Consider the following 26210-nt stretch of genomic DNA (forward strand, 5'->3'; position numbering starts at 1 on the left):
ATGAGAATCAAAAGTCTGAAACAGGCTGTCTACATGTGGGTTTGATATGACTGTGTAAAACTTAAAGCTGTATGCTTGCTTGGCTTACCAAGGGGGAAGAGGGGTAATTTGCATATTTAGTAGCAGTGCATTGTGGGTAGCCACAAATGTTCACTTATAGCTGAACTATTGCAGTTTTCCTTGTGTTTTAAAAAGGCAAATTACACCAATACAGTGTGCGGCATTGCAGGAAGTGGTGACAGTGGAACGCACGATGGAACGCAGAAGAGGTGAGTCATCCTCGCCCGCTGTCTCTTAATAATAGTGGTGGCTGCTACTGAGCTTAAGCTGGAGGGGGAGTGCACATGGGGGACCCAGTTGAGGGGGGGTCCAACCCCCCTCACCGCCGCTGCGCCCAATACCCCCTTCCTGCCCTCTACCCTCTTATGTGGCGTATACTACGCCGCGGGTCAGCTAGTTAAATTATAAAAGAATGTATTACACTAATAGAGAGAGACAGATACATGACAGTAAAAAAGAAAAGAACGAAATGATGTTGGCTTACTGGGGGAGCAGCGTTAAATTAACTTACAGATGTTGCTCTGTAGCCCCCGTCTCCACGAGGGCATCCATTTTGCAGTTTTCACAGGTAAAAGTGCCCTGAGTCCAGCGCATTCTTGGCCACTGTTGTATGTTGGGAGATGTAGTCACATCCAGAAGATCTAATGAGACTACATTTCCCGGCATGCACCAGCAGCTAGGAACACCACATATCCCAGTTTACTCTAGCGACCGGGAACGTGCTGGACTTGTGGGCACATTGAATTGTAGCCGTGTGGCAGTGACAGCTGCAAAACAAATTATCTGATCCAAAAAGAGTGTGGCACCTCACATGTCTTATCTATGACAGTTTTGCAGGTTGACCACATCCTGGCTGGAAGCCTTGTTTAAACCTTAGAACTAGAGATGAGCGTAATGACATAATTACGATTTTGCGAAATTTCGCGTAATTAGTGTAATTACGATTATGGCCGTAAGTACATAATCGTAATGAAGAAGGATTTCGCGAAATTCCGCGTAAGCGTAATTTATCGCGTAATTTTCGCATTACAGTGGGTATTGCGAAATTACGTTTGCCTTGCATGCAACCGTTTGTAAGCATAGTTACATAACGTAATTTCGCGATAGTTCATATTACTGTAAGCGTTAATTTTCGCGTAGTTTTTGCGTTACGGAATGCTGAGTTGTTTTTCGAGACTTCAAGAAGCGAAAAGTTCGGTGAATATCTTCGCGTTAATTTTCGCATTACGAGGAGTCCGCCATAGTTGCCCTTGATACTGTCTACATGTGCTATTTCGCATATAAAATTCGCCATGTAGTGATATTTTGCAGCAAAATTCGCCATGCAGACGAAAACGCGAAAAAATTAAGATAAATTTTGCGAAAATTAAGCGAACCCGAAAATGGCATTTTCGCATCGAAAATGCCTTTGGCGAAAATTCGCGAGCAACCCTGCTAACAAGTAATTACGAAATTCGCGAATTTACGAAGAAATGCGAAATTACGTTATGGTTTAACGCGAAATTACGTTATGAACGAAACGCGAAATGACGCGTTGAAAATTATGCTTACGGTATTTTCAATTACGATTTTAATGGCAATTACGCTACCATAATTTCGCATCGTAATAGCAAATTTCGCATGCGTAATTATAGTAACGCGAAATTTCGAAAATTTCGGCTCAACACTACTTAGAACGCAATTACATTGCAGATAGCTATTAAAAGTGTTTCATGAACATGTGTTTTTTGATAAGAAGCTCAATCATTTATTCATTCCATTGTTAATGTTTGAGCACACCTAAATTGCGTATAGCCTATTGGTCATGTCTTTATTTTGTTTCTACCCATAAGATATTCTTTAGAGTTCCTGTCTGGTCTGAGCAATATAATGAAACATTTAGGAAAGAACATACAGATGACCAGAGCCCAACTGGAGGCCAAGATGGCAAAGATCTCCATGGCCACGGTGTATTTGCCCTGAGCACTGAGGTATGCTGGGACAAATGATATCCAGACACTGAGGAAGGCCAGCATGCTGAATGTAATAAACTGGGCTTCATTGAAACTGTCAGGAAGTCTCCGAGCCAGGAAGGCAACCATGAAACTAATTGTAGCCAGAAGAAAGAGGTAACCCAACATAGTCCAGAAGGCAATGAGTGAACCCTCATTACACTCAACAATGATGAATCCAGGCTTAGTCTGAATGTTATTTTGTGGGAATGGAGGAGCAAGTGATAGCCAAATAATACATAAAATAAACTGAATAAAGAAACATGCAAAAATAAAAATATAGGAAAAATGAGGTTTAGTCCATTTCCGAAGACTGCTGCCAGGTCTAGTGGCCATGAAAGCCAACACCACCATGATAGTTTTTGCCAAAATGCAGGAAACACAGAGAGCAAAGACCAGGCCAAATAAAGCTTGACGCAAAATACATTTCTCAAGTTGGGGATATCCAATGAACACCAAGGAACAAAGAAAACACAAAGACAGAAATGCCAGGAGAAGACAGCTTAGAGCATAGTTATTGGCTTTGATTATTGGAGTGCGTTTATGCTGCATGAAAATCTTCAAAACTAAACCAGGAATAGAAGCAGATAAAACACTGACAGCTGCCAAAATGGCTCCCAATGGTTCTTCAAAGTTAAGAAACTCAAACGTCTTAGAAGTACAGCTGGTCTTCTGTGAATTTGGCCACTTATCCCATGGACATTTCATACAATCAACAGAATCTAGATCCAGATAAAATAAAAAATAAAAACTGTTGTACAGTTATCAAGCAACATATAATGAGCACTCATTTTCATATACTTATATCTTGAGCTGTAGAACATAAATCTAAGAAATCTCTCTTGGATTTATCAAAATTAGTTGGTGAATAGTAACCCCTTACTTGGTTGTATTATTACACAGTGATGGCTACAAAAAGGATAGGGAATTAGTGGTTGTGCAATTGCAGCTGATCAGAAACCTTGAGCAATGCCATTTCTCAAGTACATTTGGGACATTCTGGACAACCACTTCACCACTAAACGGTTTTACCCTCATGGACCAGAGCAATTTTCACAAGTCAGTGCTTCTCACATTCATTCGACAATAACTTTATCACTACTTATCACACCTAAATGATCTATATTTTGTTTTTGTTCTTTTTCACCACAAATCAGACTTTTTAGGGGTGATGTATGTTTTCGATAATTACTTAATTACTTTACTTTCAGTGCATTTTATTAGGAAAAACAATGACAAAATGAAAATAATACACTTTTTCTTAAATTTCATCCCCTACAGTTTTTAAATAAACAATGCACTACAGATACAACCGACACTTTTTATTTACCCATTTGTTTCTGTTCCTATTTGTAATGATCCTCTCATCTGGCTGCACAGGCAGACAGCTGTTTGACCATTCCTCAAGTCTGTGGGCTGCGGGTCTCTGGAAGAGAGACCTGTCTTCACTTTGCAAGTTTCAGACCTGCTCTGCTGCTGAGGAATTTGCATACATTTGTCATGCAAATTGCCTAGCCGCCTCCTTTGAAGGCTTGCAGCATAAATACCATGTGATCCCACAATCCTTTGCTGGTCATGATGGTTTGTTAATACACTCCTGGAGTGTGAGCCTTGCTATTGTTTGCTAAAGATTATCTTAGAGTAATTCCTGGGGACTGCACTAGGCAATCCTTCTAGTGCAGTCAGGTTGTATTATCTGTATTGCCTGTCTTGTCTTGTCCTTGCGATTGCACTGTCGCCAGAGGTTGGCGATGGTGAATCATTTGATCCAGTACCTGGATCACACTTGCTCTAGCGGTAGTGGCAGTGGATCTATCTATTCTATGTCTTGGAGTTTTACCGTAGCTGCGGTTGCTACTGGTTACTCCTTTTGTCTGTCTTGCCGTGTGGATCGCACTTGCTCTGGCGGAAAGAGCAGTGGATTCTGCTAGGCCTATTCCTGTACTCGGATCACACTTGCTCTGGTGGAAAAGAGCAGTGGATCCTGCTAACTCTGTTTCTGTACTTGGATCACACTTGCTCTGGTGGAAAAGAGCAGTGGATCCTGCTTGCTTTGTTTCTCTACTTGGTTCACACTCGCTCTGGCAGAAAGAGCAGTGGATACTTCCTGTCCTATCCCTGTACCCGGATCGCACTCGCTCTGGCGGAAGAGCGGTGGATCTTATCTGACCTATTCCTGTTTTCCGTTCATCTGTCTGTCTGGAGCAAACGCTTGCGGTTTTCTGCGGTAAGGCAGCCGTTTAGCAAGCATTCCTGTTGTTTGTTAATTTGTGTTCATTCGTTAGTCAGGGTGGCGTGCTTGTCTCTGTTGCGCGTAACGTGCGGAAACCACGCTGTAAACGCGCTTGTCGCTTTTGCGCCTAACGCGCGGTGACCACATTTAAGTATTGTGTTTGTTACTTTCATTGACATTCTCATTGTATGATATGCTGTGCCTTTCTCTCTGCTCCTGTGTTTAACCTTTACTCTGTCTTGTGTCACTATTGGCAATCGCCACTCTTGCGATTGCGTTCCTACTTTGTTTCTGTTGTTGTGTGTTCACCGTCGCAGGTTGGTGACTAGATCAGTGGACTTACATACATTCCTTCTCTGTGCTTATTCAGTCTTGTGTCGCTGTTAGCAATCGCCATCTCTTGCGATTGCTTTCCCGCCTGGTCTTCACGGTTGTGTGTTCATCGTCGCTCTGGCGACTAGATTGGTGGACACACATACACCCTGTCTCTGTGCTTTCTCTTTTTAAGGGCTATCTTGCCCTGCATCGCTTCCCCTCGTACAATTCCTAACTGGAATCTGTGGCTGTGCAGAGGATCTGTTCCTCTACACTCCACAGCTCCATCTGCCGACAGGAATTCCCCTCTACAGGTGCATAGCACCATTGCTGGGTTGTGGAGGATTTCCGCAGTGTCAGCGCGCATCCTGTGCGCTGACCACGGGAATAATTCCACAATCGTTACACTAGTACATTTAATTTCTGTTCCTAGTACAATGTATGACGACAATATATTCTTTTGAAATAAAGGTGTCTCTTTTCTGTTTTGTGTTTTTTTTGTAGTTGATCAATAATTACAAGCTCGTATTTGCTAAAATAACAGTAATATACACTTTTGAACTACATATTAAAAAAGGAGACCCTAAGGTAGTAGTCTTTTCAATTGCTGTCATTTTTTTTTTTTTTTTTTTACAAAAGTGTTCTATTATGGTAACTAGGGGGGGGGGGGGGTAAGAAAAGAATAACATATTTTATTTAATCTGTGTAGTCTAAAATGTGGATTTTTGTATGCATTAGTTACACTAGATGTAAACATTCTTTATTCTGTGTGCTCTGAACAGAGCTCAGAGCACAAAGGCAGTCTATTGTGTATCTTGTTACAGGAAAGATCATTGGCTTCTCATTGAAGCCATGATCTTTCCCTTAGAGGCACTATGATTGGCTCAGGGAACACATGTTCCCATTCACCCATTATAGATGAAAACATCATGTTGCCTTTAAGAGCTTTACAGTGAGTGGTAAAAAAAATAAAAAATCACACGCACAGCTACTAAATTGCTAACCTTTTAATAATCCTCTGTTTAATCCAGATTTTTTGCCACTCCACATTTGGAGGGATCTATGTATGTCTCTATATATTCACAGAGATCTGCACCATTACTATACGCTTCTGAAGAAGTGACCTTTCATGGTAGCAAAATGCGTGTCATGCTGCATTCAATGATATTACCATGATATATTGTTGGTTTTGTGCCAGCTAGATTCATCTATTCATCACTAGAGATGGCCAAACGGTTCGCCGGCGACCGGTTCCCGGTGAACTTCCGGTGGTTCGCGATCGCGGAGAACCGCAAACTTTTCCGGAAGTTTGGTTCACTCCCATAATGCACCATAAGAGTCAACTTTGACTCTCTACATCGCAGTCAGCAGGCACATTGTAGCCAATCAGGCTACACTCCCTCCTGGAGCCCCACCCCCCTTATAAAAGGCAGGCACCGCCGGCCATTATACTCACTCCTGTGCCTGCAGTAAATAGAGAAGGGAGAGCTGCTGCAGACTCTCTCCTAGGGGAAGATTAGTTAGGCTCTTGTAAGGCGATACCCGAACTGTACCGTGAAGTGGAGAGACAAGTGGTGTCATCTCTGGCACACAGTGTTGGGTCAAGGGTCCACCTGACCACAGATGCCTGGTCTGCCAAGCACGGTCAGGGCAGGTACATAACTTACACAGCCCATTGGGTCAACCTGGTGACTGATGACAAGCAGGGAGTACATGGCTGTGCAGCGGACAAACTTGTTACACCTCCACGGCTTGCAGGCAGGCCTCCTGTCACCTCCTCTCCTCCTGCTACTTCTTCTTTGCTGTTGTCTTCCTCCTTGGTTCAGTGGCAGTTTAACCCTACTGGTGCTGCCATCTCCTCTCCAGCTACACAGCCCCATCTCCGCAGGGCCTATGCTGCATGCCAGGTACGACGGTGTCACGCCATCTTAGACATATCTTGCCTCAAAGCGGAGAATCACACTGGACAAGCTCTCCTGGTGCTCTGAACAAACAGGTGGATCAGTGGCTGACCCCGCACCCGCTGGAGATCGGCAACATGGTGTGTGACAACGGCAGCAATCTCCTTTCCACTTTGAATTTGAGAAAGCTGACACATGTACTCTGTATGGCACACGTGCTGAATCTAGTCATTCCAAGAATTGATTAAGTACCCAGGCTTAGAGGATGTCCTGAAGCAGGCCAGGAAGTTGTGTGGGCATTTAAGGCAGTCTTACACGGCCATGACACGCTTTGCGGACATTCAGCAGAGAAACAAGTTGCCGGTGAGTGAGATGCTTGATATGTGATAGCCTGACTCTCTGGAATTCGACCCTGGTCATGTTCTCTCGCCTGCTAGACCAGGAGAAAGCAGTCATCCAGTACCTCTACAATTTCAGTAGAAGGACGCAATCTGGGGAGATGGGGAGGTTCTGGCCCCCGAACTGGACACTGATGCGAAATGCATGCAGGCTCATGCGGCCGTTTGAGGAGGTGACCAACCTGGTGAGTCGCAGTGAAGGCACCATCAGCGACTTGATCCTGTACACTTACTTCCTGGAGCGTGCTGTGCTTAGAGTGGTGGATCTAACTGTGGAGGCACATGAAGAGGAACAGTTATGGCAGGAGCAGTTGTGGGAGCAATTTTCATCAGAATTAGATGTTTCCTCAACACCTGTGGCAGCACAGAGGGGGGAGGAGGAGGAAGAGTCGTGTGGGGAAGAGGAGTCAGACTCGGATGATGAGGAAGGTGTTTCTTTGGAGGAGGAATAGGCAGCGGCAGAAGAACAACTGCAGCAGGCGTCGCAGGGGGCTTGTGCTGCTCGACGTTCCCATGGTATTGTTTGTGGCTGGGGGGAGGAGTTACCTGACTTCACTGAGGAATAGCAAGAGGAGATGGAGAGTACGTCTAGATCCAACTTTGTGCAGATGGTGTCTTTCATGCTGCCCAGCCTGTTGAGGGACCCCCGTATAAAAAAACTCAAGGGGAATGAGCTGTACTGGGTGGCCACGCTACTAGACCCTCGGTATAAGCACAAAGTGGCAGACATGTTACCAACTCACCAGAAGGCAGAAAGGATGCAGCACATGCAGAACAAGCTGGCAACAATGCTTTACAATGCGTTTAAGGGTGATGTCACAGCACAATGCAATAAAGGTACCACTGCCAGTAATCTTCCCCCCATGTCCACGCAGGCAAGGACAGGACACTCCAGCAATCTCATGGTGATGTATGACATGCGGACATTCTTTAGTCCAACGCCTCGCCATAGCGCTTCTGGATCCACCCTCAACCAACGCCTGGACCTGCAGGTAGCTGACTACCTGGCGTTAAGTGTGGATGTAGACACTGTTAGCAGCCATGAACCCTTGGACTACTGGGTGCACAGGCTTGACCTGTGGCCAGAGCTGTCCCAATTTGCCATCCAACTTTCGTCTTGCCCTGCCTCAAGCGTCCTTCAGCACAGCTGGAGGCATTGTCACTGAGAAGAGAAATCACCTAAGTCACAAAAGTGTTCAGTAACTCACCTTTATCAAAATTAAGGAGGCATGGATCCCGGAGGGCTACTGCCCGCCTGAAGACTAAGTCAGTCCCCACACACAGCATCTCTGCCTGCATGCCATGTGACTGTCTGCCTGCCCCAAGACTAAGTCGCTCCCCACACAGCACTTCTGCCCACAGGCTGCTTGACTGCCTTCTCTACTACCACCAACAGGGTCCAGGACTCCAGGCGGATTCCTGAATTTTCAGGCCCCTGCTAGCAGCGGCCGCTATAATTATTGTTTTTTATTATTATTATTTCTTATTTATATAGCGCCAACATATTCCGCAGCGCTTTACAAAGCACAATAAGACGACAAGGGGAACATAGATACAACTAACAAATGTACAGCAGAGTTCCAAGCAGCACCAATATTGTTAAAAATACAGTAAACATTAGGAGGATGACCCTGCCCTTGCGAGCTTACAATCTAATGGGTAGTGGGGGACACACTAGGTAAGGGGGTGGAGGATGGATGAGGCAGTGACCCTTTGCCTCTGATTACATTGTGACAGATAATACTTTTTCTGGTGCGTGTACATGCCTGCCTAATTTTTCTGGCTGCATTGTGGCTGCAACAACAAAACAAAAGGCATGTACATGTGCCCATTCCCCTTCTTGATCATTACCTTGCCGCGGTGAAGGGGCTTGCGTATCACAATGAAGCAATGACCGCTGGCTATATGAGTGTCTCGGGGGGTGGCACACCAAAGATAATATGGTCGTTGCTTCATTGTCGACAGACCAAATTTGATCAGCTGGACAGTCACTGTTCTGTCATTCAGCTACCTTAGCCCGCAACCATATGGCTGGAAAGCCGCCATCATCTGCACTCTCATCATGGTGCGCACCAGTCCAGCACGGCCGTCACTATACAAACAGCTGTTTGCAGTCACTGCATACCTTTCACTGCATCTTTGACTGCATATTGTATTATACCTGGCAGTCAGTGTATACCTTTCACTTGAATGGATGGCAGACTTGCCCTCCATAACAGATTATCGCTAAAGGTAATAAAGTCTATCTGTGTCATATACAGCAGGGCCTCAAAAGTCCTCCTGTATTGTTATTTTTGATCACGACCTAGGGACGTGCATGCCAGGGTTCGAATCTTGGCTCTGTCTGTTCAGAAAGCCAGCACCTTTTCAGTAGGAGACCTTAGGCAAGTCTTCCTAACACTGCTACTGCCTATAGAGCGTGCCCTAGTGGCTGCAGCTCTGGCGCTTTGATTCTGCCAGGAGAAAAGTGTGATATAAATGTTATTTGTCTTGTCTAATTTTTCTTTTGAAATGAGCATAAATGGTACATGCTAGGCTAGCTTCAGCTAGTAGTGTTGGTGGTACAATGGATATATTAGTTACCTACCATACACTGAGACCTGGGTTCAATCCCCACCCATGGTATGTAAGTTGGCTTTTGAAATACTGGCAATTCCCTGGCAGATGAGACCCTCCTCCCTCTGGTAGGAGGGAGGAGGGAATAGGCAGAAGGGGAGGAGAAGCCTACAAGAGGCTAATTAAACTCTCCCTAGCAGAGTGTGTGTAGCAGCTGTCCCTTAACTAATTAGTATAGGCAGACGAGTGAGTCAAATGGCTCAAGGACCTTGCCTTTTATAAGGAAGGGGGGGTCTAGCAGTGAGTGCAGTCTGATTGGTAACAATGTGCCTGCTGACTGTGATGTAGAGGGTCAAAGTTCTGCTCAATAGAGCATTATGGGGCGAATCAAACTTCCGAGAAAGTTCGCCTTTGGGAGGCGAACGCGAACCACCGAAGTTCGCCGGGAACCGTTCGCCGGCGAACCGTTCGGGACATCTCTACACTCCTTCACCAAAGGTGGGCTAAAGATACTGGATTACTATTTGAACATAGGTATCAATAGTGGATACAATATTGTAACTTCAAAAATGCAATGCGTTTTGCGGGTCTATGCCCACTTCATCAGGCTGTAGCAAAGGTGCCTCCAGAGATGCTTCTGCTGGCTAAGATTAATCAGCAGTCACTTCTGATGAAGCGGGCATAGACCCGTGAAGCACGTTACATTTTTGGAGTTACGAATAAAGTGATTTTCTGCTGATGGTTCTGAGTATGTTTGGGTGGTAAGTCCTTCACTACCTCCCTTCTTAGGCTCTCTGCACACTGCATGCGATTCTGATTCCGCTTTTAATAGGTTTTTACATCCGATTCCACTTTTTAATCAGTTTTTACATCCGATTCCGATTTTTAATCTTTACTGCATGCTGCATTTTTTATCCGTTTTTCTGTTGAATGTATTCAGGGAAAAACAGAATCGGAAACGAAATTGGAATCAAAATCTCTAAATGGATTTGCAGTATGCAGGGAGCCTATAACTGTTTTTGGAATATTTTATAGTATACTAGCTGATTGCCCGGCGTTGCCTGGGTATGTATTTAGCTGGTGTTGGCCCCGTCTACTTTTTCTAACCCTAACACACAAATACTCAATGACCAACTTTGTGAGCTATGCCGTCTTTGGCATTGAAATGAAAAAATCTGATTGGCTGTTTGTGACTCCACCCCCTTTTCTGAATTTTAACCCCAGTCACCCAATGACCAACTGTACCAGGTTTGAGGCCTGTGCCATTAACAGTGCAAGAATGGAAGCAATTAAATATTCCCCTAGAAAAGCAATAGGTGAAGTTTGATTCACTTTTGTAGGCTTCACACACTTTTCTACATAATAATCCCAGTCACTCAGTGACCAACTGTGCAAAGTTTAAGAATCCTGCCATTAACAGTGTAAGAATGGCTGCAGTTTATATTTTCCCAGTGAAATTTGTATTTGTCTCCACCCACTGATGACCCGGCGTTGTCCGTGTATGTATTTGGCTGGTGTTGGCTTCGCTCACTTTTTCTAACCCTAACACACAATTACTCAATGACCAAGTTTGTGAGTTTTGGGGTCCTTGGCATCAATAATTTGTATTTTCTCATGAAATGAAACAAATCTGATTGACTGTTTGTGGCTCTGTCCCCTTTTCTGAATTTGAACCCCAGTGACCCAATGACCAACTGTACCACGTTTGAGGCTTGTGCCATTAACAGTGCATGAATGGCAGCTATTTTAATATGCCCCTTGAAAATCAACAGGTGAATTTTGATTGGCTTTTTTAGTCTCCACCTATTTTTCTGAATATTAATTCCAGTCACCCAGTAACCAGCTGTGCAAAGTTTGAGAACCCTGCCATTAACAGTAAAGAAGGGCTGCAGTTTACAACCCCCCCCCCCAAAAAAAAAAATCTGTTTTTGACTCCACCCACTTTTTGTAACCTTGACACACAGTCACTACTCAGTGACCAAGTTTGTGAGCTTTCGGGTTCCTGGCATCAAAATTGTGCTAATGGAAGCAGTTTATCTCGTTAAGAAATATGGCTGTTTGTGGCTCTGCCCCTTTACTGAATTTGAACCCCAGTCACTTAACAACCGACTGTAGCAGGTTTGAGGCCTCTGCCATTAACCGTGTAAGAATGGCTGCAGTTTCAATATTCCCCTTGAAAATCAATAAGTGAATTTTGATTGACTCTTGTAGGCTCCACCTACTTTTCCAAATATTAATCCCAGTCACCCAGTGACCAACTGTGTGAAGTTTGAGAACCCTGCCATTAACAGTGCAAGAATGGCTGCAGTTTATATTTTCCCATGTAAAAAGTTAGTTGTTTTTGGCTCCATCCACATTTTCTAACCTCGACATACAGTCACTCAATGACCAGGTTTATGAGCTTTGGGGTCTTTGGCATCAATAAGTTGAATTTTACCACTGAAATTAAACAAATCTGATTGTCTGTTTTTGGCCCGCTCCCTTTTCAGAATTTAAACCCCAGTCTCCCAGTGACTGACTGTACCAGATTTAAGGACTCTGCCATTAAGTGTGTATGAATGGCAGCAGTGTAAATTTTCCCCTTGAAAAACAATAGGTGAATTATGATTAGCTGTTGTAGGCTTCACCCACTTTCCTGAATATTAGTCACAAGCACCCAGTGGCCAACTGTGTCAATTTTGAGAACCCTGCCAATGACAGAATGGCTGAAATCAATCTAACAAATCTGATTGGCTGTTTGTGGCTCCACCCCCTTTAGTGAATTTGGACCCCAGTCACCCAATGACTGACTGTATCAGGTTTGAGGCCTCTGCCATTAACAGTGTAAGAATGGTAGCAATGTAAGTATTCCCCTCGAAAATCAATTGGTGAATTTTGAGTGGCTGTTGTAGGCTCCACCTACATTTCTGAATTTTAATCCCAGTCTCCCAGTGGTCAACTGTGTCAAGTTTGGGAATCCTGCGATTAACAGTGTAAGAATGGTTGGAGTTTATATTTTCCCATGTAAAAAATGTAGTTGTTGGCGCAGCCCACTTTTTCTAACCTTGACATACAGTCACTCAGTTATCAAGTTTATGAGCTTTGGGGTCCTTGGTATCAATACTTTGTATATCCCCATTGAAAAATAAACAAATATAATTGGCTGTTTGTGGCTCCGCCTCTTTCTGTATTTGAACCCTAGTCACCCAGTGACCAACTGTACCAGGTTTAAGGGATCTGCTATTAACAGTATAAGAATGGTAGCAGCTTAAATATTCCCTTTGAAAATCAAAAAATGAATTTTTATTGGCTGTTGTAGGCTCCACCCACCTTACAAAATCTTAATCTCATCCACTCAGTGACCAACTGTGCAAAGTTTGAGCTCCCTGCCATTAACAGTGTAAGAATGGCTGCAGTTTATATTTTCCCAGCAAAATTAGTTTTTGGCTCCGCCCACTTTTTGTAAACTGAACACACAGTCACTCAATGACCAAGTTTGTGAGCTTTCAGGTTCCCGGCATCAACAATGTGTGAATGGAAGCAGTTTATCCACCAAGGAAATCTGATTGGCTGTTTGTGGCTCCGCCCATTAGTGAATTTGGACCCCAGTCACCCAATGACTGACTGTAGTATTTGAAGTCTCTGCCATTAACAGTGTAAGAATAGCAGCAGTTTAAATATTCCCCTTGAAAATCAATAGGTGAATTTTGATTGGCGGTTGTAGGCTCCACCCACTTTCTTGAATCTTAATCCCATTCACCCAGTGACCAAGTGTGGCAAGTTTGAAAACCCTGTGATTAACAGTGTAAGAATGGCTGCAGTTTACATTTTACCATTAATAATGAATGGCTGAAATTTGATTGGCTGTTTTATGCTCCACCCACTTCTCCTGGATTTGTAACCTCAGTCACCAAGTGACCAACTGTGCCAAGTGTGGGGACTCTGGCTTGATTACTGTGAGAATGGCAGCCTTTGACATTTTTTCCATTGACATGAATGGGTGAAATCTGATTTGCTGTTTGTAGCTCTGCCCAGGTGTGCAGGGGGGCCACGAGACCCCCAGAACATATCATCCTAGGTATCAAGGGATCTGTATATTGGCTGTTGTAGGCTCCACCCACCTTACAAAATCTTAATCTCATCCACTCAGTGACTAACTGTGCAAAGTTTGAGCTCCCTGCCATTAACAGTGTAAGAATGGCTGCAGTTTATATTTTCCCAGCAAAATTAGTTTTTGGCTCCACCCACTTTTTGTAAACTGAACACGCAGTCACTCAATGACCAAGTTTGTGAGCTTTCAGGTTCCCGGCATCAAAAATGTGTGAATGGAAGCAGTTTATGCACCAAGGAAATCTGATTGGCTGTTTGTGGCTCCGCCCCATTAGTGAATTTGGACCCCAGTCACCCAATGACTGACTGTAGTATTTTAAGCCTCTGCCATTAACAGTGTAAGAATAGCAGCAGTTTAAATATTCCCCTTGAAAATCAATAGGTGAATTTTGATTGGCGGTTGTAGGCTCCACCCACTTTCTTGAATTTCAATCCCATTCACCCAGTGACCAAGTGTGGCAAGTTTGAAAACCCTGTGATTAACAGTGTAAGAATGGCTGCAGTTTACATTTTACCATTAATAATGAATGGCTGAAATTTGATTGGCTGTTTTATGCTCCACCCACTTTTCCTGGATTTGTAACCTCAGTCACCAAGTGACCAACTGTGCCAAGTGTGGGGACTCTGTCTTGATTACTGTGAGAATGGCAGCCTTTGACATTTTTTCCATTGACATGAATGGGTGAAATCTGATTTGCTGTTTGTAGCTCTGCCCAGGTGTGCAGGGGGGCCACGAGACCCTCAGAGCATATCATCCCAGGTAGTAAGGGATCTGTATATTGGCTGTTGTAGGCTCCACCCACCTTACAAAATCTTAATCTCATCCACTCAGTGACCAACTGTGCAAAGTTTGAGCTCCCTGCCATTAACAGTGTAAGAATGGCTGCAGTTTATATTTTCCCAGCAAAATTAGTTTTTGGCTCCGCCCACTTTTTGTAAACTGAACACACAGTCACTCAATGACCAAGTTTGTGAGCTTTCAGGTTCCCGGCATCAAAAATGTGTGAATGGAAGCAGTTTATCCACCAAGGAAATCTGATTGGCTGTTTGTGGCTCCGCCCCATTAGTGAATTTGGACCCCAGTCACCCAATGACTGACTGTAGTATTTTAAGCCTCTGCCATTAACAGTGTAAGAATAGCAGCAGTTTAAATATTCCCCTTGAAAATCAATAGGTGAATTTTGATTGGCGGTTGTAGGCTCCACCCACTTTCTTGAATCTTAATCCCATTCACCCAGTGACCAAGTGTGGCAAGTTTGAAAACCCTGCGATTAACAGTGTAAGAATGGCTGCAGTTTACATTTTACCATTAATAATGAATGGCTGAAATTTGATTGGCTGTTTTATGCTCCACCCACTTTTCCTGGATTTGTAACCTCAGTCACCAAGTGACCAACTGTGCCAAGTGTGGGGACTCTGGCTTGATTACTGTGAGAATGGCAGCCTTTGAAATGTTTTCCATTGACATGAATGGGTGAAATCTGATTTGCTGTTTGTAGCTCTGCCCAGGTGTGCAGGGGGGCCACGAGACCCCCAGAACATATCATCCCAGGTAGTAAGGGATCTGTATACCAAGTTTTGTTCAAATCGGTCAAGCCGTTTTTGAGTGATCGCGGCACACACACACACGCACGCACGCACGCAGGCACGCGCGCACGCACGCACGCGCACACACACACACACACACACACACACACACACACACACACACACTACCCATAAAATGGAGAATCCTTTTCAAAACTGGCATGCTATCTTTCAAATCCCTACACAACCTAGGCCCCGGATACCTGAAGGATTTGCTGCAACTGCATCACACCTCCCACAACCTCAGATCAAAAGGATCCAATAACGTGCCCACCTCCAAAGTTCAACTAAAAACCTTTGGATCTAGAGCTTCCTGTCATGCTGCCCCTACCCTTTAGAATGCCTTGCCAACACATATCCAGGTTGTTAGATGCAGAGAGGTGAGTTCACTCAACACAAAAGGTAGTTAGATGCAGTGAGGTGGGTTCACTCAACACAAAGGTAGGTATATGCAGTGATGAGGTGGGTTAAGTAAACACAACAGGTACTGGGGGTATATGCAGTACTGGGTAGTACAATGTGCAGCTCCCTGTCACACACACAGGTAGTCACTGAATGTGCTGGGCTGCTGGCAGTAGCACACACAGTATGAATTAGCAAGGCTGTGTATGCAACAAAAGTGTCAGTTTGACACACAGAAAAAAAAAATCAAAGAACAGGATCAGCTCTGAAAAGAGCTGTTTATGGGTGCTATTAAAGCAATAATAATCAGCCAGGAGCAAGCTAAGAAGCCAAGAGCCTAACTAATCTTTCCCTAGGAGAACAATTCTGCAGCTTCTCGCCCTAGTCTGTATAATAGCAGGCAGACGAGTGAGTGTAATGGCCGGCGAGCCAACCTTATATAAGGGGGGGGGGGCTCCAAGGCTGAGTGTAGCCTGATTGGCTACAATGTGCCTGCTGACTGTGATGCAGAGGGTCAAAGTTGACCCTCATAGTGCATTATGGGGTGAATTGAACTTCCGCAAAAGTTCGCCTTCTCAGGCGAACGCAAACCACCGAAGTTCGCCTGGAACCGTTTGCCGGTGAACTGTTCGCTACATCTCTATTCCTCAGTATGTGTCAGCCAGCTCCTTTCACAGCCTAACAGAGGAGGATTTTTATCCAGCTCTCTTCTCTCCCTGACACACACACACACACACACACACACACACACACACACACACGCACACACACACGCACACACACACGCACGCACGCACGCACGCACGCGCACACACGCGCACACACACACACACACACACACACACACACACACACACACACACACACACACACACACACACACACACACACACACACACACACACACACACACACACACACACACACACACACACACACACACACACACACATCCTTTTCAAAACTGGCATGCTATCTTTCAAATCCCTACACAACCTAGGCCCCGAATACCTGAAGGATTTGTTGCAACTGCATCACACCTCCCACAACCTCAGATCAAAAGGATCCAATAACGTGCCCACCTCCAAAGTTCAACTAAAAACCTTTGGATCTAGAGCTTCCTGTCATGCTGCCCCTACCCTTTAGAATGCCTTGCCAACACAGATCCAGGTTGTTAGATGCAGAGAGGTGAGTTCACTCAACACAAAAGGTAGTTAGATGCAGTGAGGTGGGTTCACTCAACACAAAGGTAGGTATATGCAGTGATGAGGTGGGTTAAGTAAACACAACAGGTACTGGGGGTATATGCAGTACTGGGTAGTACAATGTGCAGCTCCCTGTCACACACACAGGTAGTCACTGAATGTGCTGGGCTGCTGGCAGTAGCACACACAGTATGAATTAGCAAGGCTGTGTATGCAACAAAAGTGTCAGTTTGACACACAGAAAAAAAAAATCAAAGAACAGGATCAGCTCTGAAAAGAGCTGTTTATGGGTGCTATTAAAGCAATAATAATCAGCCAGGAGCAAGCTAAGAAGCCAAGAGCCTAACTAATCTTTCCCTAGGAGAACAATTCTGCAGCTTCTCGCCCTAGTCTGTATAATAGCAGGCAGACGAGTGAGTGTAATGGCCGGCGAGCCAACCTTATATAAGGGGGGGGGGGCTCCAAGGCTGAGTGTAGCCTGATTGGCTACAATGTGCCTGCTGACTGTGATGCAGAGGGTCAAAGTTGACCCTCATAGTGCATTATGGGGTGAATTGAACTTCCGCAAAAGTTCGCCTCCTCAGGCGAACGCAAACCACCGAAGTTCGCCTGGAACCGTTTGCCGGTGAACTGTTCGCTACATCTCTATTCCTCAGTATGTGTCAGCCAGCTCCTTTCACAGCCTAACAGAGGAGGATTTTTATCCAGCTCTCTTCTCTCCCTGACACACACACACACACACACACACACACACACACACACACACACACACACACACACACACACACACACACACACACACACACACACACACACACACACACACACACACACACACACACACACACACACACACACACACACACACACACACACACACACACACACACACACACACACACACACACACACACACACACCCTTTTCAAAACTGGCATGCTATCTTTCAAATCCCTACACAACCTAGGCCCCGAATACCTGAAGGATTTGTTGCAACTGCATCACACCTCCCACAACCTCAGATCAAAAGGATCCAATAACGTGCCCACCTCCAAAGTTCAACTAAAAACCTTTGGATCTAGAGCTTCCTGTCATGCTGCCCCTACCCTTTAGAATGCCTTGCCAACACAGATCCAACCTTAGACATGTTTAAATCAAAACTGAAGAGCCACCTGGTTAGTCTGGCATTAATTATCACATAATGTATTCCCCTGTACAGATCATTATACATGTATAGATCTGGGACAAGCTAATGCAGTTTGGATCATACGGGGGAAAAATACTTTACAGATGTTTTGTTGTTTTTATTGTGTTCTAAAAAAAAGTAGTCTTTTTTTCCTAAAGGGTAGAAAAAACAGTTAATAACAAGTTCTTACTGTTTACCAGTCTTGTTGGAGATCTCTCCTTGTAGACATGGGACACATTCAAAGCAGCAGACAGGTTGTCCTTGTAGAGCCGACTTCCTGAGTCCCGGAGGGCAACTCTCACTGCAGACTGAGCGAGGAGCCTGTAAATAATAATAATACAAATAATAATATAAGGAGATATTATAAAGTTGTAATTACTACCCAGAAGTTATTATCATATATTGATGATATTTTGACAGTTTTTAATCATTGCTTCCCGAGAAAATTTGCTCATTGTAGATTGTAAGCTCGCAAGGGCTTCTGGGTGTAAGCTTGCAAGGGCTTCTGGGTGCAAGCTTGCAAGGGCTTCTGGGTGTAAGCTTGCAAGGGCTTCTGGGTGTAAGCTTGCAAGGGCTTCTGGGTGTAAGCTTGCAAGGGCTTCTGGGTGTAAGCTTGCAAGGGCTTCTGGGAGTGAGCTTGCAAGGGCTTCTGGGTGTAAGCTTGCAAGGGCAGGGCTCTCTCCCCCTTTTGTGTCTTGGAAATTATTATACATTTTATTCATCATGTTACTTTTATCACTGTCATTACTAATTATGTATCTAGTATTCTGTATTTTGTATTGTTTATGTATTTTGTCACCAATGATGTATTTTGTGTATTGGAGTATACATTGTCTGTATTATTATGGACCCCATGTTCGTTTATTACTTTGTATAGTGCCACGGAATATGCTTTATACATTATTATTATTAATAATAATAATAATAATTGTATGCTTTATTTCTTTTACAGATTGTGCCAAAAGTGACTAAAGTGTAACATGTAAAAGATTGAGCAGTGAGCAGCAAAAATGCTGATATTCTTTTTGTATTATTTTTTGCAAAAATAATGTACAATTCAACTTTCGAGCAAAAAATGCTATTGAAAATCATTTATTTTCATCAATTTTTAAAAAATGTTCATGCTAAGAAAAATGGTTCTTGTGCTTTTTTTGTTAATTTTCGCGGTTCAATAAAGAGCTTTCAAGTTTTTCATGAATTTTCACATCGGAAAGAAAAAATTGTTTTTATTGACCATATTGCAAAAATACAATGTATTTTTGCAAATATTTTCTCCAAACTTAAAATGCTATTTTTGATGCGAAAAATGACTTTGGAGAAAATTGAGACAATGATATTGAGGCTCGCAGCATGATAAAGTTTCTGCCTTTGAAGAGTAATTGTGCCTGACAAAAAAAAAATCCTCTTCATGCTGTTCCAGCTGCTCCAACATCTGCCTTAAAGGATACCCGAAGTGACATGTGACATGATGAGATAGACATGTGTATGTACAGTGCCAAGCATACAAATAACTATGCTGTGTTCGTTTTTTTCTTTCTCTGCCTGAAAGAGTTAAATATCAGGTATGTAAGTGGCTGACTCAGGCCTGACTCAGACAGGAAGTGACTACAGTGTGACCCTCACTGACAAGAAATTCCAACTATAAAACACTTTCCTAGCAAAAATTGGCTTCTGAGAGCAATAAAGAGATAAAAAGGGGAATTTCTTATCAGTCAGGGTCACACTGTAGTCACTTCCTGTCTCAATCAGGACTGAGTCAGCCACTCACATACCTGATATTTAACTCTTTCAGGCAGAGAAAGAAAAAAAGGAACACAGCATAGTCATTTGTGTGCTAGGCACTGTACATACCCATGTCTATCTCATCATGTCACACGTCACTTCGGATATCCTTTAAAATGTCAGTGCATGTTTGTTTCTGGAAAGGGGTTAGCAGACGTGGAACCCAGTGTGCAGACACCTTAGACGTGCAGTTCTTCATGAATAATTCTGCTCACACTACCATAACTGAAGCCAGTTTCATTCATGGTTATTTGAATGGTTGTTTGTCTTTTATAAATAAACACTCCACTTTCTTTACTGTGGCAGCAATGTACTTCAATGATGGTCTTCCAGGTCTTGGCCCACCTGTGAGGGTCATGGGACCAGTTTGGAAATTCCTTTTCCACCTCGCAATAGTGTTATAACATGAGTGATTGTTTCCATAAACTGCCAATCTAATCATGAGTTTGCTGGGCACTTTTACTCGTCTTCAAATGCAGGAACGTTATCACAATGTGAGCCTCAATCTTTTCTATCTCAACTTTAGTCACTTCTGGCAGCATCTGTAAAAGAAATAAAGGCTGATTTTCTCAACATCCTGTGCTTAGGAACCAATGATGACACTGACAAAATGTGATCAGCATATCAATACCATAATAACTTCCAGGTGATAATTAAAACTTTATGATACCCCTCGTAATAATGACAGTTATATTGTTGGAATTGGAATCTATCAGGATGATACCATGTATACAGGAATAGAGTCGGAAGGAGGCTTATTAGATGCAAGCTTACTCTTTTTCTTCAAAGCTAGCCAATAAATGGAATCATCCTGATTAAAAACGTCTTCCTTAACCACTTAAAGCGGATCCGAGATGAAAAACTAACTATAACAAGTAAGTTGTCTATATATTAATTTTCTTATCTAAAGTTTAGATAGTTTACACAGCAAATTTGGCTGCATTCAGCTTCAACAGTTTAAGATGATTAATTTCTGTGATACAATGAGAGCGGCCATGTTCTGTTTGTCATCATTACACAGGTAATCTGCAAATTCATCTCAACCCCTCAGCTCCCTCCCCTCACCTCCTCCCTCCTCCCCTCTGCCTCTGAAATCTCTGGCTAGTAACCTCCTCCTCCTGCCCAGACTGAGCTCCCATGAGCCCTTGCTACAGTGCCAAGGCTCTCTGAAAGGCTGTGGGCAAGGCTTGTTTAGTTTATAGGGAAGTAGAGTATTAAAACAAAAACAAAAAAGTATTTGACTTGAGGAATGCCCTATAACCTATATGTAAGGAACACAATTATGCAATGTATAAAAGTTCATCTCAGATCCACTTTAACCTCCCTGGCGGTAAGCCCGAGCTGAGCTCGGGCTATGCAGCGCAGGAAGATATCTCAGCCCCTGGTGGGGCGATTTTCTCCATGTAAAGTGCTGTGCGTGCAGCTTGATCACCGGCGCTCTGCGGCGATTGCCCGCATGCAGCGGCAGAAGAGGGCCCCCCCGCCAGAGCCCTGCACTGCCCGGACCAATGAGTTCCGAGCAGCGATATGGGCTGGATCGAGTGCGCCTGATGTCAGGATGTCATGCCGATCGTTGCCATGGCGACAGGAGAAGCCAAACAAGGGAACGCGTTATATACGCGCACCCCTGTTTGCTATTGTTGCCGGCGGCGATCAGACTAGAGGACCACATGCGCCTTCTAGTGGTGTTTCATGTAAGAATTTAAAAAAAAAGTTTTTTTGACCATTTGAAAAAAAAAAATTAACCGCCAGGGAGGTTAAGGACCACAGGATATCCCCCCCCCCATCCCCTGCCCCCCCAGTGGCCAGGCTACTTTTTACAATTCAGCACTCTTCAGCTTTAAAAGCTTGCTGCAGAGCATTACAGCTCAGCACACAAATGACCCCACCTTTTTCTGCCCACCAACAAAGATTTCTGTTGGTTGGCTCTGATTGCTGCTGCAAGCTTTTTTTTTTTTTTATCTATTGTTAATTTATTTCTCCTCTTTTTTGAATTAAAATGTATATTTTGTGTTTATTTCTCCCGCCCACCCGACAGCCAATCACAACGATCAGCTCTCATAGGCATCTGCCGATTGCTCTGTGACCCGAGCCGAGTGTCCCCCAGTAAAGTGCTGCTATACTGTAGATCGCAGTGCTGTACAATGTAAATAGACGTCAGTCTGATAGCGGCGATCGCCGATGGGGGACTGTTGACAGAGCGGTGCGCCATCACTTAAGCGGGGATTGCGCATGCTGATGTGCGCGCATCCCTGCTTAAGTGATGGAGCAGCCCTGCAATCTCCACCCCCAGGGCTAACGTGGTCCTAGGGGAGCCCCCTTGTGGCTGCCGATTGGCGTTAGGCGGTCGTAAAGTGGTTAAACTGTAAAAAATCATAGCCAAAAAAAGAGGGGGGGGGGGGGGAGGAAACCTATTATTAAAAAACAACTATTCCTTCCTCCTCCTGCGTTCATGGAGAAAAAAAACCCTAATGCTGGGTGAACACCATACCATTTTCTGGCAGATTTACCTGCCAGGTCGATTGTTTTCAACATGTCCGATCTGAATTTTGATTGATTTTTAAATTTTCCATTCTTTTTTTTTTTTTATAGTTTTTTCGATCGATTTTCATTCAATCTTATGAAAATCAATCAAAATTCAGATCGGACATGTGGGAAATAATCGATCTGGCAGGTAAATCTGCCAGAAAATGGTACGGTGTGTACCTAGCATTAAGTAGCTGCAGAGCTGTAGTACTGTGAGTCCGCCAGGAGAAAAGCACAATATTAATGTCTTGACAAATTTTTGACCATAGTTGATTTAATCTAGATTTACAGGAGCCCCAGAGGATTAAAATAATTGGGGAATATCCTACGTTTTAGATTATAGACAGTCTTTTTTTTTTTTTTTTTTTCAGTGTGGCCTTTACATGTATCTGTTGGTAAGAATTAGTTATTGTTGCACTTGCATCCCATGGGTTACCTTTGCAATTAAATCATACAGTAATTTGTTTGCAATGCAGGCTGATAATTAACTCTCACAAGATGAGGAGTTTTTTTTTAATTATTTCTTCTAGCAGTTGAATCCGAGTCAAACTTATACTGTGTTCTGGCAAAGATTATGTCATTAAAATCTACTTTGCAGCATATTACAGTGAATCTATTATATACTGCACATTAACAGTGTAAATGCTGAAGTGTTTTTGTTGGGGTACATCTTATAACACATCAATATTTATTTATACATGTATGTATGTATATATATATATATATATATATATATATATATATATATATATATATATATATATGTATATATATATATATATATATATATATATATATATATATATATATATACATATATATTATAGTACGGATGAGTAGAGAGATTTAGGCACCCACTTATTACTCTTTTTGGCATTGTTAATGTGCACTTTTTTATTGTCAAATATGAGCTTTAAAGTGTGCCCAACAGTGTTGCTTGCAATGTTTTGACAGTCATTTTTGCATTGAAAAATATTTTTGCAATTTTGAGAAAATATTTTTGAAAATACATTGTATTTTTGCAATATAGTCAAGGGAAACATTTTTTTTTTCTTTCCAATGCAAAAAAAAAAATTGCAACCAAAAGCATTAGAATTATTTTAGTGTGAAAATTTGAGAAAAATGTGAAAAATCACAAACTTATTACAAAACGATTTTCTATGGCATTTTTGCTTTAAAGTTGGATTTTACATTATTTTTGCGAAAATTAATGCAAAAAGAAAATAGGAATTTTTGCTCATTGATGGTGGCCAAGTGAAAGCTTGGGTACAAAATCACATACTTAGCAAAGAAGAGGGTAGCCTCTTAATTCTATAGAGGGTTCTCATGGTATTCTCCAGTCCACCATTGCCACCAGCAAACCATCCAAAGCTTACCAACAAAGGCTTGTAGGTAATCTGATTAGGGCCATGCTCATTAAGCAAGAGCACAGCTGTACTGGAGGAGTCGAGGGCAGCAGCAGAGGACTGGAGGACAGCATTTCCTTCGCCTTAGGTGAGTATGTGATAATTTTTTTACATTTTTGAGGCCAGGTGTTCTCTTTAAATTTATCTCTGATAGAAGTCTCACCTGTGAATCTCCCAAACTCCATCTCATTGAATTAAAATCGATGGTGAACTTAGGACCAAGCAATGCTGAGCTGTCATAGCTTCCAACATCAACATAGCGATTGGAGCCATCTGCCTTCTTCTGCCAGTTGACAATCTCGTAGGTAGCTGGAATATCTCCATTTTCATCAAAGTAAACGTCTACTCCACTGCTGAGTGTTAGTCTAACATTCTTTAAGTAATGGAGTAACTGTAAGAGAAGGATGTATTGCTGAAAACTTTATTCAAATAATAGCGTATAGTTAAAAATAATTCATGATCGCAATCTGCTAATTACAATCATGCAAAATTTTGTGTACACTTTCACAATGACGGCCATATGTAAATACGACATTGAAATTCCAATGATTTTGTATAATTTCCAGCAATATTCATGTAGTTTCATACCTACTTTAGTGGTTAATAACAAAGATATTTAAAAAAAATGAATTATTAAACTTTTTTCGTTTATTTTCAAAATCAATTTTCTCAAAAATTAAAAAAAAGTCTTGTTTCCACTAGTCCTCTTAACACACTGGGCTTGATTCACTAAGACAAATAGCATGCCTTATCAGAGTTAACGTGCCTTATTAGAGTTCACATGCCTTATCAGAGTATCATAGTGAGCGCTACAAACTTATGCCTGCTAATTGGCAATGACGAGAGCTCTACCCTGAGCCCCTGCTGGTCCAATCACTTTAAAGGATATGTTAACTCTGGCGTCATAAGGCGTGTTAACTCTGATAAGGCATGCTATCTATCTATATATATAATAGAGTAAGTGCCTCAACCTTCAAGCAAGAAGAAGAAGTAGCGCCCTGCCCCCAGGGCCGGTCCAAGTAAGAAGAAGGGGCTGATCCAAGCAAGAAGAAGTAGTGTCATACCAAACCAAGGGCAAAGAGGGATAATTTGCATATTCAGTAGCAGTGCATTGTGGGTAACCACAAATGTTTACTTATAGCTGAATTATTGCAGATGTTCTTCTGTTTTAAGAAGGCAAATCACACCAAGCTTTGATTTTTTAGTAGGAGGGCTTTTTGGTCCCATTTATCCCCCTATACATTCTTAGTAGTTTGGGTCACCCTGAGCTGCTTGGTTACTCTGTTGTACTGGCCAAGCCCTATCTCATACAGCTGTATCAATCCCTGCCATGTACTGAGGAGGACCAAAAGTCTGAAACAGGCTGTCACATGGGGGTTTGATATGACTGTGTAAAATTTAAAGCTATAGGCTTGCTATACACCAGTGGTTCTGGATGCTTGCTTGGCTTAGGCAGGGTTCACATTTGCGTTAGCAGTCAGGATTTTCCGAACCAGATCCGGAACGTATACTGTACAAACGGAACGGACGTTTGGCAATCCAATGATAGTCTATGGATGCGTACATACTCGTCTGTTCCACGTGGACCGGATACGGACTCCGGACACTTTTCCAACTTGCTCTATTTTTCACGTACGTCAGATCCGGCTGCCGCTTTAGGAACGGATCCTGACTGCACCATCCGCACAGCTGAACCAATGAGAAACGGAAAAGAGGCAACACACTGGCTATAAAAAATCTGGACGTTCTACCCACTTCCTATGCGTTTTCATGGGCCCAGCGTTTGAGGAGTGGAGCAGCAGTGACTTGTGGCTGGAGATATTTGGTATCATGTCGGACGAAGAGGTGAGGCCCTACACACCTGAGGACCTGATTCTACAGGTGCAGCAGCTACCTGCCTGGTGCACCCCCCATCTCCTGCGAGGAACACACCTTCTTCCCACATAGTATAGGTACAAATCAAAAATGAGACAATTCCCAGGTAAAATGAGTACAAAAACACTGGATCCATGGTCCAAACTGCAGTCTCTATATCCAAGGATGGTCTCCGCATGTCAGGCTGTCTCCAACAATGACCCCAGGGCTTCTGCAGACCTCCCAGACCACAAGAATTTATATAGTCTGTATCTCTTTAAAAAACAGATCCGGATATCAATCTGATCACCTACTGATGAAAAACCGGATGCAAACGGAACGGATCCGGAACGGATCCTGAGTGCAACCATATGCATCTGATCATGATGCGCACGGAACGGATCCGGACATCCGTTCCGTTTTTTTGAAAAAAACGCAAGTGTGAACGGGGCCTTACTAAGGGTGAAAATTAATTATTTGCATATTTAGTAGCAGTGCATTGTGGGTAATCACAAATGTTCACTTATAGCTGAATTATTGCATATTTCCTTCTGTTTTAGGAAGGCAAATTACACCAAGCTTTGCTTTTTTTTTTAGTAGGAGGTCTTTTTGGTCCCTTTTATCCACCTATACATTCCGAGTGGTTTGGGTCACCCTGAGCTGCTTGGTTACTCTGTTGTACTGGTCTAAGCCCTATCTCATACAGCCGTATCAATCCC

General features: G+C 43.1%; 1 protein-coding gene across 1 annotated transcript in view; it reads right to left on the minus strand.

Annotated features, from left to right (window-relative positions):
- Positions 1-1862: 1862 nt before the first annotated feature.
- LOC137562052 (extracellular calcium-sensing receptor-like) overlaps positions 1863-26210 on the minus strand; it is a 55654-nt gene continuing 31306 nt past the window's right edge. The window contains exons 4-6 of the mRNA XM_068273392.1: positions 23801-24028; positions 18121-18244; positions 1863-2773 (exon numbers count right to left, since the gene is read on the minus strand). Coding sequence (XP_068129493.1) covers positions 1863-2773; positions 18121-18244; positions 23801-24028 — 1263 coding nt within the window. The remainder of the gene's footprint in view (positions 2774-18120; positions 18245-23800; positions 24029-26210) is intronic.

The sequence above is a fragment of the Hyperolius riggenbachi genome, chromosome 3, assembly GCF_040937935.1.
Source record: "Hyperolius riggenbachi isolate aHypRig1 chromosome 3, aHypRig1.pri, whole genome shotgun sequence".
NCBI lineage: Eukaryota > Metazoa > Chordata > Amphibia > Anura > Hyperoliidae > Hyperolius > Hyperolius riggenbachi.